Source organism: Rhinoraja longicauda, chromosome 29 (genome assembly GCF_053455715.1).
Source record: "Rhinoraja longicauda isolate Sanriku21f chromosome 29, sRhiLon1.1, whole genome shotgun sequence".
Lineage (NCBI taxonomy): Eukaryota > Metazoa > Chordata > Chondrichthyes > Rajiformes > Arhynchobatidae > Rhinoraja > Rhinoraja longicauda.
In genome coordinates this window covers 13,241,074-13,261,092 of record NC_135981.1, presented here as the reverse complement: position 1 = coordinate 13,261,092, position 20,019 = coordinate 13,241,074, and the positions used below count along the sequence as shown (strand labels likewise).

General features: G+C 49.9%; 2 protein-coding genes across 2 annotated transcripts in view; one reads left to right on the top strand and one right to left on the bottom strand.

Moving 5' to 3' along the window:
• Nucleotides 1–1,240: 1,240 nt before the first annotated feature.
• Nucleotides 1,241–12,602, top strand: LOC144607785 (aquaporin-5-like). The gene is made up of 4 exons (XM_078424850.1): nucleotides 1,241–1,612; nucleotides 4,727–4,888; nucleotides 11,140–11,220; nucleotides 12,213–12,602. The coding sequence occupies exons 1-4, from the start codon at nucleotides 1,241–1,243 to the stop codon at nucleotides 12,360–12,362; spliced, it is 765 nt and encodes a 254-aa protein (XP_078280976.1). The 3' UTR covers nucleotides 12,363–12,602.
• A 4,172-nt stretch (nucleotides 12,603–16,774) lies between these two features.
• kcnh6a (potassium voltage-gated channel, subfamily H (eag-related), member 6a) overlaps nucleotides 16,775–20,019 on the bottom strand; it is a 109,656-nt gene continuing 106,411 nt past the window's right edge. The window contains exons 13-15 of the mRNA XM_078424849.1: nucleotides 19,750–19,933; nucleotides 18,505–18,706; nucleotides 16,775–17,054 (exon numbers count right to left, since the gene is read on the bottom strand). Coding sequence (XP_078280975.1) covers nucleotides 16,785–17,054; nucleotides 18,505–18,706; nucleotides 19,750–19,933 — 656 coding nt within the window. The 3' untranslated portion in view covers nucleotides 16,775–16,784. The remainder of the gene's footprint in view (nucleotides 17,055–18,504; nucleotides 18,707–19,749; nucleotides 19,934–20,019) is intronic.

The window sequence follows — 20,019 nt, the reverse complement described above, 5'->3', positions numbered from 1 at the left end:
CCAAGGTTGTACCACAGCTGAGCTATTAGACATCAACCCATCATTTGGGATTGCCATGGTGAATTCACGTTTCCGTATACTCCGTCACTCCAATCGAAACATAGAAAATAGGTGCAGGAGTAGGCCATTCGGCCCTTCGAGCCTGCACCGCCATTCAATATGATCATGGCTGATCATCCAACTCAGTATCCCGTACCTGCCTTCTCTCCATACCCCCTGATCCCTTTAGCCACAAGGGCCACATCTAACTCCCTCTTAAATATAGCCAATGAACTGGCCTCAACTACCTTCTGTGGCAGAGAATTCCACAGATTCACCACTCTCTGTGTGAAAAAAAACGTTCTCATCTCGGTCCTAAAAGACTTCCCCCTTATCCTTAAACTGCGACCCCTTGTTCTGGACTTCCCCAACATCGGGAACAATCTTCCTGCATCTACTCGGTCACCCCTTCAGCACAGTGTCATAGAGCATGGAAACAGGCCCTTCAGCCCAACTTGTCCATGCCAACCAACATGCCCCCTCTACACTAGTCTCACCTGCCCGTGTTTGACCCATATCCCTCTAAACCTTTGCTATCAAAGTACATGTCCAAATGTCTTTTAAATGTTGTTGTATCAACTACCTCTGTCGGTGCCATTTACTTACCACCCTTTGTGTGAAACAGTTGCCCCTCGGCTTCCCATTAAATCCTTCCCCTCTCATCTTAAGCTGTTCCAGCAGCTTTGAACAATTGACAAATGGCACCTGTAAAGGTATCCAGATGCCAACATTTGCAGTCCAGTGTAAACGCAGACCGGAGGCTTGATGATGGTTGATGATGGTTGACACACTCTCTGTCTCAGCTTTGCTCCCTGTTTTCACCCAATCCCTCTTCCCTCCAGCTCTCTTCTCTTCTCTTCCCTCTCTTCTCTTCCCTCCCTTCCCAACACTCCCCTCACCTTCAGACTGGAGCAGTAGCCCACTTCCACCTGGGTCACTCAGGTGACCACCTGGTGCCAGACTGTGTGGCAGTAGGGAATGGGGGGGAGTTTCTCAACCAAGGATGAACGTGTCGGCATCTGAGGCAACCGGTAACTCTGGTTATTAATAAAGGCATGGGGGGAGTTATCATGTGACCGGCTGCTCATTTTTAATAATTTGGAAAGTTTTGTTGGCGTGGAGGAGCGGGCTGTGGAAAATCCCCGCTGACCTTGGTAGGGGGTGTGTATGAGCGGCGCTCAGTGCCCCACATAGCCCGGGCATGGAACAGCTGAGGCGGGAGTTGCGCACTGAGACCCTGTGGAGGGCTCTGCCCGCAGAGTTCCTGGGCACGGCAGTGCTGGTCTTCTGCGGGGTGGCCAGTGCCCTGTCGTGGGCCGGACAGCAGCCGCCAGCCCTGCAGGTGGCCCTGGGCTTCGGCCTGGCCGTCTCCACCGTCTCCCTCTTCACACAGGGAGTGGGAGCCGGACACGTCAACCCGGCTGTCAGCCTGGCGCTGATGGTCAGCCTGCGGATCAGCCCGCTCCGGGCACTACTGTCGGCAATGATGCAGAGTCTGGGCGCCATCGCTGCCTGCGCTCTGCTACAAGCAGTCACCCCGCCTCACGTCCGCGGAGAGCTGGGGCTCAACAAGGTAGGGCAGCGGGGGGAGAAGGGAGGGATGGACGGGGGAAGGTGGAGGGAGAGGGAGGAGGGAGGTGTGGAGGGGATGGAGAGAGGGAGGGAGGAGGGAGGGAGAAGAGAGGGATGGAGTGGGAAGGTGGAGGGAGCGGTGGAGAGGGAGGTGTGGAGGGGAGGGAGAGAGGGAGGGAGGAGGGGATGGAGAGAGGGAGGGAGGAGGGGATGGAGAGAGGGAGGGAGGAGGGGATGGAGAGAGGGAGGGAGGAGGGGATGGAGGGGATGGAGAGATGGAGGGGAGAGGGAGGGAGCAGAGAGGGATGGAGTGGGAAGGTGGAGGGAGCGGTGGAGAGGGAGGTGTGGAGGGGAGGGAGAGAGGGAGGGAGGAGGGGATGGAGAGATGGAGGGGAGAGGGAGGGAGCAGAGAGGGATGGAGTGGGTGGATTGAGGGAGAAAGGGATGCAGAAATGGATGGAGGGAGTATTGAGGAATGGAGGAAAGAGAGAGAGAAGGGGAGGGATGGATGGAGAGGGAGAGAAGAGAGATGGAAGGGAGAAGGATGGAGAGAGACAAGGCAGGGAGGAAAGTTTGTTTACTTTATTACCACGTGTGCAATGGTACATTGAAGAGTTTTAGTTGCGTGCTAACCAGTCAGCGGAGAGCCATTGCATGATTGCAGTCGAGCCGTCCACACTGTCCCGCGATAGGGGAACAACGTGAACAACATTTAGTGCAGGATAACGTCCAGTAAAGGCCGATCAAGGATAGTCCGAGGGTCCCTAATGAGGTAGGTGGTGGCTCAGGACTGCTCTCTAGTTGTGGCAGGATGGTTCAGTTGCCTGACGACAGCTGGGAAGGAACTGTCCCTGAATCTGGGGGGGGGGGGGGGGGGGTGCGTTTTCACACCTTTGCCTTATGCCTGATGGGAGAAGATGGAGTGGCCGGGGTGCGACTGGTCCGTGATTATGCTGCTGGCCTTGCCGAGGCAGCGTGGGGTGTGGAAGAGAAGATGGGGGTGAAAGAGAGGAATGCAGAAATATGTGGAGGGAGAGGGTGTTAAAGAATGGAGGGAATGGGGAGAGATAAAGGGAGGGGGTATGGATGGAGAGGAAATTGGGATTGAGGGGAGAGAGATGGGGAGAGGGATGGAGAGGGAGGAGAGGGATGGAGGGGAGAGAGATGGAGGGGAGAGGGATAGGGGAGGATGGAGGGAGGGACGGAGGGGAGAGAGATGGAGGGGAGAGGGATGTGGGAGGATGGAGGGAGGGAGGGAGGGGAGAGTGATGGAGGGGAGAGGGATAGGGGAGGATGGAGGGAGGGAGGGAGGGGAGAGAGATGGAGGGGAGAGGGATATGGGAGGATGGAGGGAGGGAGGGAGGGGAGAGAGATGGAGGGGAGAGGGATATGGGAGGAGGGAGGAAGGGGAGAGAGATGGAGGGGAGAGGGATAGGGGAGGAGGAAGGGAGCAGAAGGGGAAGTGGGTGGATAAACGGATGCAGAGATTGATGGAGGGAGAGAGTATGGAGGGATGGAGGAAAAGGGTAAGAGATAGAGGGCAGAGGGAGGGGGGGAATAGTGGGAAAAGATGAAGGGGAGGAGGTTTGATGGGAGTGGGGGCTAGATGGAGTGAATGAAGGAATTGAGTGGTTGAAGGACGGAATGGGCAGGAAGGAGAAAGAGCTGGGAGTCTGGGAGGAGTGAGTGGGAGAGGGGAGTGTGTGGGTAGGAGAGAGTTTGGGTAGAAGCAATGGAAGTGAGGCGAGTAGGGAGGGAGAGGGCAAAAGGGTACATAGGAGCGAATCTAGTAGCGAATGAGGGGAGAGGGAATGAGGTTTGTGAGAGTTGGAGGAGGATTGAGAGGAGGGTTGGAAGTCATGGAGATGGAGGTGCTACTGAAGCACAAGAGGGATAGAGCGGTGAGGGGTAGAGGGATGAGAGGTAGAGGGTGAGGGGTAGAGGGGATAGAGGGATAGAGGGGATAGAGGACAGCTTGCTGAAGAAGGATCTCGACCCGAATGCTGTCTAACCCGCTGAGTTACTCCAGCTTTTTGTGTCTACCTTTGGTTTAAACCAGCATCTGCATTTTCCATCCATACACCAGCAGAAAAGAAAGCTGACTCAAATTGCTGGAGTAACTCAGTGGGTCAGGCAGTATCTCCGCAAGACATGGATAGGTGACGTTTCAGGTCAGGACCCTTCTTCAGACTGAAGGGAAAGCTGGAGATAGACACAAATTGCTGGAGTAACTCAGCGGGTCAGACAGCATCTCTGGAGAGAAGGAATGGGTGACGTTTCTGGTCGAGATCCTTCTTCAGCAAGCTGTTCTGGTTACCTGGTTCATGTAGGAAGGACGTGCTGCTTCCCATCTTTAAACCAGAATGGTGGTGAGAGCATGATACAGGTTGTTCAGTCGGGGTAAGGTGCTTCCAAAGGGGAATGCAGGGTTCTTACACCCTGGAGGGGTGCACCTTGTGGGAAGATCATGTGTCCGGTGTTCCAGGGACCAAGTGCTTTGAATTGCTGAAAGGACTTCCTCTCTGAGCTTGACAGGAGACTGGAAGTGCTGTGTATCAGGAGGGGTGTTGGGTTTCCTGGGGTGTCTGTTCCAGGAGCTGACTGACGTATGGATGTCCACCTGAAGGAGGGGGATATGTGGGAATATTCAGGACGTGCCTCTCTCAGATGAGTGTTCATTGTTGGAGCCTGCTAAAGAAGGGTCACCGATCCATGTTCTCCAGGGATGCTGCCTGACTCCCTGAGTTACTCCAGCAACTTTGTGTCTTTTCTTCTAATAAATATCAGATTGAAATTGAGACGGAGAGGGGTAGGGTAGGGGGTGGGGGGGGGGGGGGGGGTGGGTGGGGGGGGGGGGGTGGGGATGGAGGGGTTGTTTCAGTGAATCAATCCCAGAGCTGTGGGTGGGGCAGTTGGGGGAAGAGTTTGGAAGGTTTCTGTGGTGATGTGTGTGGCGAACACAGGTACTCCGATACACCTGGGATTGTTCACCAACATTCCCATGCACATAATGTTTTACCAGTATTAAGTTTGAAAACTAGTTAAAAAAATTGAAACCACATTGCTTGTTGTCAAATGTTTGCTAACACTTAATTCCAACCACTTTACTCCACAGCCTTCTGCTGGCGTTACACAGATCCAGGCCTTGGTAGTTGAAGTCATCGTCACCTTCCAGCTTGTCCTGTGCGTCTTTGTCATCTCACACAAAGAAAACCACTTTGAAGGATCTGCACAGGTGGCCCTCGGAGTTTCTGTGACCCTTGGACATTTGGTGGCGGTGAGAATGATTCCATGATGCCAGTGCCTGTCCCTTAATTCCACAAGTCCTGAGCCGAGCACGGCGAGTGTACCTTGTTCTCCCATGCAGTGGGGAGACCTGCCGCTTTGTCCCACTAGAGCTGGGCATGGTTGCTGTCAATCCTTGAGCACCATGCAGCCCAGATGAGATGTCAGCCAGGCTCCATATTGGGCAAGTTAGATAGAGCTCTTAATGAGCTCAACGTCAGGGGGTATGGGGAGAGGGCAGGAACGGGGTACTGATCGTGGATGATCAGCCATGATCACATTGAATGGCAGTGCTGGCTCAAAGGGCCGAATGGCCTACTCCTGCTGTCTATTGTCCATTGTCAAACTCTGGATTTTGATCACACGGCACAAGAGACTGCAGACCCAGGCATCAATTTCCAACCTGTCCTCAAATTCACTCGGACCATTTCCGACACCTCTCTCCTCTTTCTTCATCTCTCTGTCTCCATTTAAACAACCAAACTATCAGCAGTTATCTGTTCAGTACAGATGAAGGGCCTCGACCTGAAACATCATCTGTCTATTTCCCTCCAAGGATGCTGACTGACTCGGTGAGTTCCTTCAGCAAACTCAGCTTTTCTTCGCTCCGATTTCAATCTGTTCATTTCTCTGTCTTTTCTCGCAGGACAGTCTCATCTTTCAAGTCAGACACTGTAAGTGGAACTGGGAATACTCTGTTTACCATGGGATTTCAGTCTTGGGAAAACCGATGAGCAATTCAATGCCAAGTTGAGTAGAAAGGAACAGCAGATGCTAGTTTATACCGGAGATAGACACAAAGGTAGACACAAAATGTGGAGTAACTCAGCGGGACAGGCAGGATCTCTGGAGAGAAGGAATGGGTGACGCTTCGGGTTGAGACCCTTCTTCAGACTGATGTCAGGGGGAGTGGGCGGGACAGAGGTAGAATGTAGTCGGAGACAGTAAGACTGGTGGGAGAACTGGGAAGGGGGAGGGGATGGAGAGAGAGAGAGAAAGCAAGGGCTATTTGAAGTTAGAATTTGAAGATAGACACAAAGTAACTCAGCGGGTCAGGCAGCATCTCTGGAGAAAAAGTTTGGGTGACGTCTCGGTTTGGGACCCTTCAGACAGGGCCTTCTGCCCTCTTTAGACAGAGGCTGAAGATAGATCCTGACCCGAAACATCACTCATCCTTTTTCTTCAGACATGCTGCCTGTCCTGCTGAGTTACTCCAGCACTTTGTATCTCTCAAAGCCAAATTGAGTTGTCTCATGGGGATATCAAAACCAATGAGCAAGTCAAGTTGACATCATGGAGATATTCAGAAGGCAAATACAAAAACTGGCTTTTTTCCCCATCCTTTTGAACACTTACTTATTGACCATAAAATGTGTTGTTTATGGGGAGGAACAACTGAAGTAAAGAATTGAGCAATCAAGGTTCCATTCAGGTCTCAATAACAGTTGTGCACCATGAGAACGATCATTTGATAGCCCAGCAGCAGGAGAGTAGACAACAGCAGGAGAGTAGGAGAAGGCCACTGTGAATAGGAGGTTATGTACGGAAAGATCAAGGAACGGGATCATCCCAAGTTGGCAAAACTTACCTGGGGGAAAAATGGTAAAACCCCAATCAACCCTTTAAACCTCATGAGATAATACTTTGGAAATAGGCAACAGATCAGACAGCATCTGAGGTGAGGGAAACAGAGTTAACACTTCGGGTCGATGACTCCATGTCAGAACTGGGAAAAGTGTTTTCCAGGCAGGGAGAGGAAGAGGAAGAAGATCATTTGCTAGTCAGTGACAGACAAATGTAGACAGAGGATCACTGGATTAAAAGAGACTGGCAGAATGAGGTCAATATCATTAATTAGAAATTATTTTCAGAAAATAAAGAATGGCAGTAAATATTTAAAATAAAGGACAACTGACATGTGTGAAAAAACGGTGGGTTATGCAGGACAATGAGGAGATACCTCCTCCAGAGGTCCCAGACAGTGTGTGAGAGAAGCAGGACCCCCCAAGGCATCCTCATTAGGCAGGAAATGGTATTGGGTAGACTGATGGGACTGAAGGCTGATAAATCCCCCGGGCCTGATGGTCTGCATCCCAGGGTACTTAAGGAGGTGGCTCTAGAAATTGTGGACGCATTGGTGATCATTTTCCAATATTTTATAGATTCAGGATCAGTTCCTGTGGATTGGAGGGTAGCTAATGTTATCCCACTTTTTAAGAAAGGAGAGAGAGAGAAAACAGGAAATTATAGACCAGTTAGTCTGACATCAGTGGTGGGGAAGATGCTGGAGTCAATTATAAAAGACGAAATTGCAGATCATTTGGATAGCAGTAACAGGATCGTTCCGAGTCAGCACAGATTTACGAAGGGGAAATCATGCTTGACTACTCTTCTGGAATTTTTAGAGGATGTAACTAGGAAAATTGACAGGGGAGAGCCGGTGGATGTGGTGTAACTTGACTTTCAGAAAGCCTTCGACAAGGTCCCACATAGGAGATTAGTGGGCAAAATTAGAGCACATGGTATTGAAGGTAGGGTACTGACATGGATAGAAAATTGGTTGACAGACAGAAAGCAAAGAATGGGGATAAATGGGTCCCTTTCAGAATGGCAGGCAGTGACTAGTGGGGTACTGCAAGGCTCGGTGCTGGGACCGCAGCTATTTACAATATACATTAATGACTTGGATGAAGGGATTAAAAGTGCCATTAACAAATTTGCAGATGATACAAAGCTGCGTGGTAGTGTGAACTGTGTGGAAGATGCTATGAGGTTGCAGGGTGACTTGGACAGGTTGTGTGAGTGGGCGGATGCATGGCAGATGCAGTTTAATGTGGATAAGTGTGAGGTTATCCACTTTGGTGGTAAGAATAAGAAGGCAGATTATTATCTGAATGGTGTCAAGTTAGGAAAAGGGGACGTACAACGAGATCTAGGTGTCCTAGTGCATCGGTCACTGAAAGGAAGCATGCAGGTACAGCAGGCAGTGAAGAAAACCAATGGAATGTTGGCCTTCATAACAAGAGGAGTTGAGTATAAGAGCAAAGAGGTCCTTCTGCAGTTGTACAGGGCCCTAGTGAGATCGCACCTGGAGTACTGTGTGTAGTTTTGGTCTCCAAATTTGAGGAAGGATATTCTTGCTATTGAGGGCATGCAGCGTAGGTTTACTAGATTAATTCCCGGAATGGCGGGACTGTCATATGTTGAAAGACTGGAGCGACTAGGCTTGTATACACTGGAATTTAGAAGGATGAGAGGGAATCTTATCGAAACATATAAGATTATTAAGGGGTTGGACACGTTAGAGGCAGAAAACATGTTCCCAATGTTGGGGGAGTCCAGAACCAGGGGCCACAGTTTAAGAATAAGGGGTAGGCCATTTAGAACGGAGATGTGGAAAAACTATTTCAGTCAGAGAGTTGTAAATCTGTGGAATTCTCTGCCTCAGAAGGCAGTGGAGGCCAATTCTCTGAATGCATTCAAGAGAGAGCTAGATAGAGCTCTTAATGATAGCGGAGTCAGGGGGTATGGCGAGAAGGCAGGAACGGTTTACTGATTGAGAATGATCAGCCATGATCACGTTGAATGATGGTGCTGGCTCGAAGGGCCGAATGGCCTACTCCTGCACCTATTGTCTATTGTCTATCTAAACAGTTTGACTTTGGGCACAGCGGTAGAGTTGCTGCCTCACAGTGCCACAGACCCGGGTGCCGTCAGCACAGAGTTTGTACATTCTCCCCGTGAAGGTCAAGTAAGAATTTATTGTTCTATCTGGGACATATGACAATAAAACAATAGACAATAGACAATAGGTGCAGGAGTAGGCCATTCAGCCCTTCGAGCCAGCACCGCCATTCAATGTGATCATGGCTGATCATTCTCAATCAGTGCCCCGTTCCTGCTTTCTCCCCATACCCCCTGACTCCGCTATCCTTAAGAGCTCTATTTAGCTCTCTCTTGAATGTATTCAGAGAATTGGCCTCCACTGCCCTCTGAGGCAGAGAATTCCACAGATTCACAACTCTCTGACTGAAAAAGTTTTTCCTCATCTCTGTTCTAAATGGCCTACCCCTTATTCTTAAACTGTGGCCCCTGGTTCTGGACTCCCCCAAAACACTCTTGACACTCTCTCTCGACTTGACCACATGAGTTTTCCCCAGGTGCTCTGGTTTCTTCCCACACTCCAAAGATGTACAGGTTTGTAGGTTAATTGACTTTGATAGAATCAGTGTGCGGGGATCGTTGGTCGGCGCGGACTCGGTGGGACGAAGGGCCTGTTTCTGCGCTGCATCTTGTTGTACTTCGTGGTCCGGTACCTTTTGTACCTTTGTTGAGACTCTGGACGGACCACAAGTGCACGTGTGTAAAAGGTTACAATGCTGGAGCTCAACTCCAGGCTGTTTATTCCGTGGCCACCTGGAACCAGAGTGGCCACCTAATCACACCAATCACTTATATACACAGGCATACAAAGTAGTCCTTGTGACCAACAAAGTAGTCCTAACAATATCACAACACATCTCTAAACTAAAAGAAGCTGTGACCTACAGCCGAGGACTAGTGCAGGATGAATGAAACAGCCTCCTTCAGTGTTGGACCAGCAGAGGGCAGCAGCCGCCGAAGATGGTTGTTCATTATCAGGTTTGCCAAGGGCAGTTGTGGATGGCAATAAACGCTGGCCTTTCCTATCAGAACCCCCACAAATGGATGCACAGATAGATTTTGTTCCAGAAATGTATGTTTGTTGTGGTTTACTGGGTAAGCACGCTCTCATCAGCTGAATACCTTATTATTGCCACAAGTTCTTTTGCATGTATCCAAACAGATCAGATACACCTTACAGATGGTGTTGCAGTGGTAATTGTTTAGGTGCCGGAGCTGTCAATGTCACTGGTGCCAGAGCGGCCGCTGTTAAATTCCCCGCTGTATTTAGTGGCTTTCTTTTTTAACAGAGGTGAGCTCTGGCTGCACTGCACTCCTGCTGACAGATGTACAATCAAGTCAGGTAGATAGAGCAAAGGGGGAGATGCAGAGTGCAGAATGCATACTTACAGGTTGAACAGAGATTTAAAAGAGTAGAGTGATTATATCGGGTAGTAGAAGATCCTTCTCTGGGAAGAGCACGCAAAATAGTCCCCACCCACAGTGACCGTCTCCCACCCACCCACAGTGACCAGTCCCCCACCCACAGCGACCGTCTCCCACCTACAGTGACCACTAATCCACCCCTCACCCACGCTAACCTGTCTCCCCCCACAGTGACCGTCTCCCACCCACCCACAGTGACCAGTCCCCCACCCACAGTGACCGTCTCCCACCTACAGTGACCACTAATCCACCCCTCACCCACGCTAACCTGTCTCCCCACCCACAGTGACCGTCTCCCACTCCCCACCCACAGTGACCGTCTCCCACTCCCCACCCACAGTGACCAGTCCCCCACCCACAGTGACCGTCTCCCACTCCCCACCCACAGTGACCAGTCCCCCGCCCACAGTGGCCGTCTCCCACTCCCCACCCACAGTGACCAGTCCCCCACCCACAGTGACCGTCTCCCACCTACAGTGACCACTAATCCACCCCTCACCCACGCTAACCTGTCTCCCCACCCACAGTGACCGTCTCCCACTCCCCACCCACAGTGACCGTCTCCCACTCCCCACCCACAGTGACCAGTCCCCCACCCACAGTGACCGTCTCCCACCTACAGTGACCACTATCCCACCCCTCACCCACGCTAACCTGTCTCCCCCCACAGTGACCGCTCTCCCTCTCCCTACACACAGTGAATGGTCTCCCTCTCCCCACCCGTGACCCATCTCCCTCTCCCCAGTCCAGTGACCCAGTGCCCTCTCCCCACCCCAGTGACCGCTCCCCCCACCCCAGTGACCTGTCTCCCTCCCCCCACCCCAGTGACCCATCTCCCTCTCCCCACCCAGTGACCCAGTGCCCTCTCCCCAGTCCAGTGACCCAGTGCCCTCTCCCCACCCAGTGACCGCTCCCCCCACCCCAGTGACCCAGTGCCCTCTCCCCACAGTGACCTGTCTCCCTCCCCCACCCTCAGTTACCCATTTCCCTCCCCCCACCCACAATGACCGCTCCCCCTCTCCCCACCCACAATGACCGCTCCCCCTCTCCCCACTCACAGTGACCCGTTCCTCACCACCACTCACTGTGTGCATGCACACATTTTGTCATCAGGAAGGGCCCAGCAGACTAACTCCTGTTGCTGACCATCTACAGATCCGATTCACTGGATGCAGCATGAATCCCGCACGATCCCTGGGACCGGCCGTAATAATGTCGAACTTCTCTCAGCTGTGGGTGAGTAAAGTGTCTTCACCTCCACAGGTGGCCGTGGGTCCTCAATTGTTTACTTTAGTTTAGTACCTTAAAGACACAGTGTGGAATTAGCCCTTCGGCCCACCAAGTCCGTGCTGACCAGCCATCACCCCGTACACTAGCACTGTCCTACATACGAGGGACAGTTTACGATTTTACCTGTCCATGTTTCCAGTAATGGTCCTCTCCTGTTAGCAGGGAGACAATACCTACACAGGTCCTTACGGAGCACAGGATGATCCTATGATGAAGCCCTACACTATGCTTCGACCACGCTCCATATTTCTGTTTTCTCGCCTCATCAGCCCAACGCCGGAATTCATAAAATGTCCTGTTTCTAATATCTCTGGAAAGATTGTGGTGCAAACGGATCCATTTGTGGCATCATTGCATGTCGGAATACCATGGACACCAGTTACTTCATCGAGCAATGAGTGTAACCGTTGCCAGGTTTGGTTGATGAACTGAGCTTTCAGTTTGACTCAGTTCTGTCTCTGGGTCTGGTCCACATTTGGGCCTGTATCCAGCTCCTGCTCAGGTCCAGGATCTGGTTTCAGTTTTAGCTGAAGATCTAGCTCCCGCTTTGACTGAGGATCCAGCTCCTGGTTTCTGTTAACAGAGTCTGAATCCAAAGTATTGACAATTCCTTTCCCCCTTCACGGATGCTCCTGGACCCACTGAGTAACTCCTAGCTAGAGATGTCCTTGGACACAATGTACAAGATTCCACTTTCTACAAATGCCGTGCTCATTACTCAGAAGGCCAAGGCACTGTTGTGTCATACACAGGACAGACTAACGGCAGTCTTGGACACCCTTTAGTTGCCCAATCCCCAGGCTGACGTTGGGAGCTGCAGCTTCATGGACCTTCAGTTTAAATTGGGTTGGGTCAAGGAAATGTTATCTGTTCCATTTGCTGGCTGTGAGCACTGGTTAGGTTTTTGGAAATTAAAGTGCATGTTTTTATCCATGCAGATCTTCTGGGTTGGACCTCTACTCGGGGGCATCTTGGCTGCGATTGTGTACAGCTCTCTGCTGACGCCAAAGAGAATCAGGTGCGAGAACTGCCTGAGCATGTGGAAGACACAAGCCAAGCCAGAACACAAGGTGGAAACACAGCCCTAGACACAACACTCTGCCTGCCTCAGCTGCAGCACATCCTTGCCTAATGCACAAGACAGATGATACATTTTCACTTTATTATGTTAGAACGTGGTTAAAATTTTAAACTAAAGAAAAAAATCATGCATTTAAACTGCAATAGCATAATGATGATTCTGGAGATGTATTTACCCCCAATGGTAGAAGGAACAAAAGAAACACGCTGCAGTCATTTTATGATATCATGTATTCTATAATCTGAAATAAACACAATATATTGAGAGTTGAGTTGAGTCGATTGTTAACATTAAGTCCAAACAAAATTTTGACGGTGAAGAAATCCAAACAAGTTTGTGCAATTTTAGTCTTTCGACTGCAGGGAGTAACATGAAATGATCTGTTCGCTCAGTCGACATGCCCTTGATGAAAGGATTCAACACCTCTGTGGAAACTGGTCAGAATCCCAAAACTACAAAGAACGTCTAGGACAGAACTTGGCTACTTGACTCAATAAACCCTTGGCCTCCTCTCATCTTTCCTTCTCCACCATATCACCATCATCCTCTCTTTTGAAATCCGGACCACATCATCTCCCAACAATCTCATTCCTCCTCTCTTTATTTCGCTGTGCTGGTTATATAGTTGTCCCAGTGACAATCGTGCCACCAGCAGTGAAGAAGCTTTGTATCAGGCAGTGTGTGTTGCTGCCCGGACGGAGTCTGGGCGGTGTCCTGGTCCATCGGAACCTGCGACTGTCAGACAATAAGGCCACGGTGCTCCACTTGCTTCCCAGTTTGTATTTCGTAGCTTGGCAGCTCGTTAGAAGCAGCAAGTAGGATATACTTCAGTGATATCAGAATTGAGAGCTCGTTTACATCCTATTGCATTCCCACATCTTCACCTCGTTTGACCCTTTACTCATTCTGTCTGTGCAGGCAGAACCATTGCTGTGGTGACTTGGTTAAGAATGGAAGTATTGTATTTTTCATGTACCTGCTAATTCAGAACCCATGTGAAGGGAGGGGGAGCAGAGGAGGAGAAGGGTTACGACTGGGGTCCAACAACCGGCATGTCTTTGGGATGTGGGAGGAAACCAGAGCACCTGGTTCTTCTGTGTTATTGAATTCACGTCATTAATTGTCCAGGGAGCTGATGACAAGGCCCAGAACAGTTCTGTCTTTGAGAGCCGACCACAGGCACATTGGGTAAGATTTTCATTTGGCTAAACATGATTGCTCTTACTGTTAGTAAGAAGCGTTTTGACATGGCAGTTAAAGTGATATCTCGTGTCGTCACGAGCGAGCTTGTATTTTCTACCAAAATTCCACATTCTTCTGATTACCCCACACACACATGGATGCCTCAACATCCATTCACAGCAGCAAGAGTACAATCACATACATCAAAATACAGCAACTATTTTCCAAGCAATGAGATAAGTGAAGACAAACTGTGTAGGAAGGAACTGCAGATGCTGGTTTACACAGAAGATACGAAATGCTGGAGTAACTCGGCAGGTCAGGCAGCATCTCTGGAGAAAAGGAATAGGTGATGTTTCGGTTCGAGACCCTTCTTCAGACTGAGAGTCAAGGAAGAGGGTAACTAGAGAGAGAGCCAGGATACTTGCCTTCATTAGTCAGGGCACAGAGTGCAAGAAAAAGGAGACTATGGTCCAACTTAATAGCTGCTTGGTTAGGCCATAGCTTGAGTATTCCACATAGTTCTGGTTATCACATTATTGGAAGGCCGTGCTATGCCTGGGGAGGGTGCAGAAGGGACTCACCTGGATGTTTCCTGTGATGGAACATTTCACTTATGAGGAAAGTCTTGGTTTATTTATCTGGAAGTGGAGAAGGCCGAGGGGGTCTTCAAAGAGAAGCCACATTTTGGGAGGCACAGGCAGTGTAGATACTAAAAAACTGTTTGCTAGAGCCGAGGGATCTAAACTAGGAAAGACACAAAATGCTGGAGTAACTCAGTGGGCCAGGCAGCATCTCTGGATAGGTGGCATTTCGAGGAGACTTCAATTAGGATTAGGTTTAAGCTGAGGCGTCGGAGATTTAGAGGGGATCTGAGTAAAAATATTTTCACCAGAAGATGTTTGGATTCTGGAACACACTGCCTGAAGAGATGGTGGAAACAGAGACTCTCACAGCATTTAAGAACCATTCGGATGAGCATGGATCACATAGAAGACTACTGACCAATTGATAATAGACGGGATTAATATAGATAGGTGGTCATTCTGGGCATAGTGGGCCGAAGTGCCTGTTTCTGTGCTGTTAGACGCTATATGTGGAAGGATGGGGTTTTTCCAGAACAATGTGTGTGATCTTCCTTCTACGCTCAGATGTCATTCTGAAGTAGCTGCTTACCAATAATGGATCTCCTGAATCCAGCACTTCCTTGGTGGCTCAGAACCTGGAGATAGCTCAGCTGATTTACAGTCCAATGATGACAACATTGCTCAGACCGTAGCATTACTGTTTATTGTACGCTCCCAATGCGAGTATGTTTCCTTGAGCAAGGTTGCTAGATCAATCAGATTATTGCCCTTATTTTCACTTGCAAAATCAGACTCCACTCATTTGTCAGCAACTGAATCACCAGCTAACGTGTTATGAGGGCAGTGTGAGGTGACATGTAATCTGCAGGAATTGGGCAGAGATTAGTGAAGGTCTTGCCCGGGCGATCGATGCAGGGATTGTACACTGGGCACGACCCACCACATACTGTGGGGAAGTGGGATGGGTATGGGGACACATTTAATTTTAAATCATTGAAAGCATTAGCAGTGGTGCTGGTTTCCGACGGGCACGGTGACGGACGCCCCACACATCTCTGTCCTCCATACCGCTGGCAAGCTCCTCTTTTGTCTCTACATATGCGTCTTCCGTCAATGTCTTCAGCATGGTCTTGTTTGGTGGTCCCGGGTCCCGTCTTCCATGGGTGGGTTCCCACACCACAGCCTTGTTTGCTGGTGTTTCTGGATGGCGGTGGCAATGACCAGCGAGCCTCATCCTTCTCCACCTGACCTTCTCGATCAGAGGTGGAATCTCCCCATAGAGCTGGGCGTTCGTTGGTGGTGTGGTCCCTCCAACTGACATTTTGAACTTTTCTGAGCATTCGGGTGTAGATACCATCGAGAGACTTGGACAGTGCTCGAGTGAGAGTCCATGCCTCACACCCGTACAATAATATTGTCTCTACAGATGCATGGACGAATCTCAGTCTGAGACCCTTAGACATCCGAGACGTCCAGATTTCCCCCATGTTATTGAGGGCTTTCCATGCGAGCGCTTTCCGGACCTTGATGTCATTCTGCATCCTCGCTCCCAGGTACTTGAAGTCCTCCACTTTCTTGAGATGCACGGCCACTGGTTTTAACAGGCTCATGGTCACCACCATTGAACGCCATGCACTCCGTCTTCTTGGCATTGAGGTGGAGGCCCACTTCCTCGCACTCCGTCTCCACCCTGCCGAGCAGCTCATGTGCCTCCCCAATTTGCTCTGACAGCAGGACGATGTCATCAGCGAAGTCGAGGTCTGACAAGATGGCTGACCCGATTCTTCTCGAATGCCTTGGGGTGGTGGTGAAGCCGAGGTCCTCGTGTTCCTTGAGCGCCTGCCTCATTGCATAAATCAAGGACAATGACAAAGAGAAAGGGTGCCAGCGTGTCTCCCTGTAAGACCCCCGCCAGGATTTCAGGGACACATGCCCACTGGAAAGACTCACACTGAAAAACATAATGAAAAAAGCCAAATCCTTAGGTTCACAGGTTGACGGAATGTAGAAGGGGATTTGCTGGAGTGCTACTTTGCGAGCACTTGCGGATGTTGAGGTGCTATCAATGGAGTAACGCAGGCTCTGGCTGAGTCTGCACCACTGGCCATGTTTTCTGATAGAGTGCAATGGAAAGGGTTAAATGGCAGAGGCACAGTGTGCAACAGCCTCTCCTACACATTTGCCAGAGGTCAATATTACACTCATACAAAGAGGCGTGTACCTATTCATACTGGGCACAACATGGTGAGACACAGAGTAAAGACCCACTGTGTCTCAATGCACACCCACTATTTCTCCATTGCAACCCGACAATGTCCAGTCCAACCCATTGAACAACATTTGCCACTCAGCAATCAGACCGTGTTCATCTGTGCACAATGTTGCCGAAATATTCTGAGACTGTACGTCGAATTCTGCATGGTTCTCTTCCTGTGAGTGATAAATACCTTAAAAATAAAGTGATATAAATAAGTCAATCAGGCTTGCTTCATTGCCTTCGTGTCTGGGCTAATTCCTACACGGTCCGGTCTGTGGCAGTGTCCTGGAGCAGTTGCAGTGACACCATCTCCACTGGCATTCATCCAGATCGGCGCCAACATGTTGTGCTTGGTAAATGGAGGGGAGCCTGATGGAAGTTCCTGAAACTCCTGATCGAATCCCTAACTACCTGGAAGGACTGGGTCAGAAACGTGCCTCTTAATGTCTGTGCAGGCAGCAATGGTCTCCAAGTGCTCCGGGAGTGAGGGGAAGCGAACCGTACTGAAGCAGGTGGGCGAGGAGATAGCACACTGGAGTTGTGCATCCAGGGTAGCGTGGGTCTGGGCAGCAGGAACAGGGTGAAGGCTGACAGCCTGGTCCAGCTGGACTCCACTGGACAGGGAATCCCAGGGTTTCACCTGGCCTTGCTCTGACCTGGCGTAGCATGAACTCTGTGGAAAGAAGCAGAATTCAATAGGATCATTGTTTTAAGTACATTCAACAGCCTCATGTGCAGACAGATGACAGGTATAAAGACCCTATAAGAAAATAACTGCAGATGCTGGTACAAATCGAAGGTATTTATTCACAAAATGCTGGAGTAACTCAGCAGGTCAGGCAGCATCTCTGGAGAGAAGGAATGGGTGACGTTTCGGGTCGAGACCCTTCTTCAGACTGATGAAGGGTCTCGACCCGAAACGTCACCCATTCCATCTCTTCAGAGATGCTGCCTGACCTGCTGAGTTACTCCAGCATTTTGTGGGTATAAAGACTCTGATCATAAGACCCCCTGATAACAAGCTTACAGCTCCTAAAGACAAATTTATCACCTTGTCAAACTTTTCACTTGTTTCTTGTTATTAAAATATCAGAGATGGGTAAAGGCTGCCTGACTGACAATTAAGAGTCGTCTTATTGGCCAATTAAGTCTCTTCACTGCCTCACTGACTTAAGGTATCCCCCGATCTTTCAATCGACCTCATTGCGACACCCGCACTATTTTTGATCTGCATTCTCTCATTAACTGTAACACTATATTCAGCTGATTATTTTTGCACTTCATGATGCTCTCAAGTATGGCATGATCTGTCTGCATATTACACAAAACAACGCTTTTCACTGTATCTCGATACAAATTTGAGTTGAAGTTTAGTTTATTGTCACGTGTACCAAATTATAGTGAAAAGCCTTAGTTGCGTGCTAACCAGTCAGCGGAGAGACAGTACATGATTACAATCGAGCCGTCCACAATGTACAGACACATAATAACGTGAATAACGTTTAGTGCAAGATGAAGTCCAGTAAAGCCGATCATAGGTAGTATAATGAAACAAGTTCTAATCCTTGTGTCCTCTGGAAGGAGTTTAAAGGCTGGTCATTGGAAGTGGAGCTCCATTGGAAGGTATCTGCTGGAGTACATGAAGCATTGGCAGCAAAATCACTGGACCGCCATGCTGATCATCAAGACTACTCTTTACAAGCTGATCCGCCATTACTAATCACTTCATCTGGATACTATTGGACAGCGGATGAGAGTGAATAAAGAGTCATCTATATACTATTAAAACTCTCGTTTGTTTGTCCCTGAACTACAGCCAAAACGGTACACGATAGCGTGACGATTTTAGGCCCACCTTATTTACCATCGTCCCTTTGGTGCTAATGGAAGAAGTTTCATTGAAATCGGTGTAATATTTTTAAAGTTACTCACATTGTAAAGTTTAAATCTATCTCCTAGGGAGGGAGTTGGGAGGGGGATGGAGGGAGGATAAGGGGGGTTGGAGGGGAGGGGAAGGGGGGGAGGGGGGAAGGGGGAGCGGGGGGAGGGTGCTGCACCAATGCAGGAGAGGTTTGGGCCCAACGGGTCCACTTGGTCTAGTTCCAGATAAAGGTGTGACTTACCTCCATAGAAGGTGCTTGAGGTGGCGAGGTAGGTTGAGCAGAGGGGACAAGCCTGTGTTCCGCTGAGAGGGGTGAGTACACATCAATAGGGTGAGGCACTGGGGAGACAGCACTGTAGGCGGGTGGCACAGGAGCTGGCACTGCTTGTTTCTGCAGCAGCTGCAGGATGACGTTGATATCCGCTGACATCCGAGTCTCCAACCTGCGGGGAAGTTGAAGGAATACTGACACAAAGAACTGAGGATGCTGGTATACGCCAAGGATAGACACAAAGTGCTGGAGTAACTCAGCGGGGCAGGCAGCATCTCTGGACAAAATGGACAGGTGACGTTTTTCGAGTTGGGACCCTTCTTCAGACCATTTGGGTTGGGACCCTTCTTCAGACTAGTAACTCAGCAGGTCAAGCAGCATCTCTGGAGAAGGATGGGTGTCATTTTGGGTTGGGACCCTTCTTTCCTTCTTTAGGGACTTGTCTGAAGAAGTATCCCAACCCGAAATGTCACCCATCATTTTTCTCCAGAGATGCTGCCTGACCCACTGAGTTACTCCAGCACTTTGTGTCTATCTTTGAAGGGATAATGTCAGCTGGGCTCCGGGCCCTTGACTGATCATCTGTGTTAATGGCAAGAAAAGAAACCCACTGCCATGCCTTGCCCAGTGCTGTGGCGTATTACTGCTGGGGGTCCCGGCCAGACCAGGACTCCTTTCCTTGTCTGCCCCACCATCTGTCCATCTTCCACTGACCTCTGGCCCACACCCCGGACCAGGTGGCATATTCGACCCACCGATTGGCATGGAAGTCCTGATGAGGTCGTGATCAGCTGCCTCACCAGGCCCAGGTGCCACACTTTCAGACGGACTTCCCATAGGGGGGGGGGGGGGGAGGTGATTTTGTCCGGATTAAAGGGGGGAGGGGGGCAGTACACCAGTTGCCGGAAAATCGTTGTTGGACTTGTATAACCAATTCAGCTCCTGTAATACAAATAGTGTTCCCTAATTCATTACTTGCGTTATATAACCAATTCATCTAATGGAAACATGTTATGGGTAGAACTACACATACCATAGGAAACCCAGTAAGGATCACACAGCTCAGTGAAACAAGGAGTGGATATGTTTCCACAGTCTAGTAACGTACAAACCTGACCTCACTGAGAGGCTTCCCACAATGCACCAGGGTTGATGATACTGGTTCCAGCTTCTCCACCTGCGTGAGCCCGCAATATAGGTGAGTATTCCTCTCACCTGTTCAGCTGAGCGTGGAGCATCTCCAGCCTGGATTCCACCTCGAGTCGGGCCCGCTCCTCCATGCTCGATGCCATCTCCAGGTTGGCATGAGCTGATAACGAACGCCTGTGTGACTCCAGGCAATCGATGCCCTTTCTCTCACTCCATAAACTGAACATGTTGGACACACTGGTGTAAGTACCTGGTGGGAGGAAGGGGACATAGACAGTTTCAGGCTGTTTTGACAAACTGCAGAGAAAGTTCACAATCTGACCGCCACAGAATAAA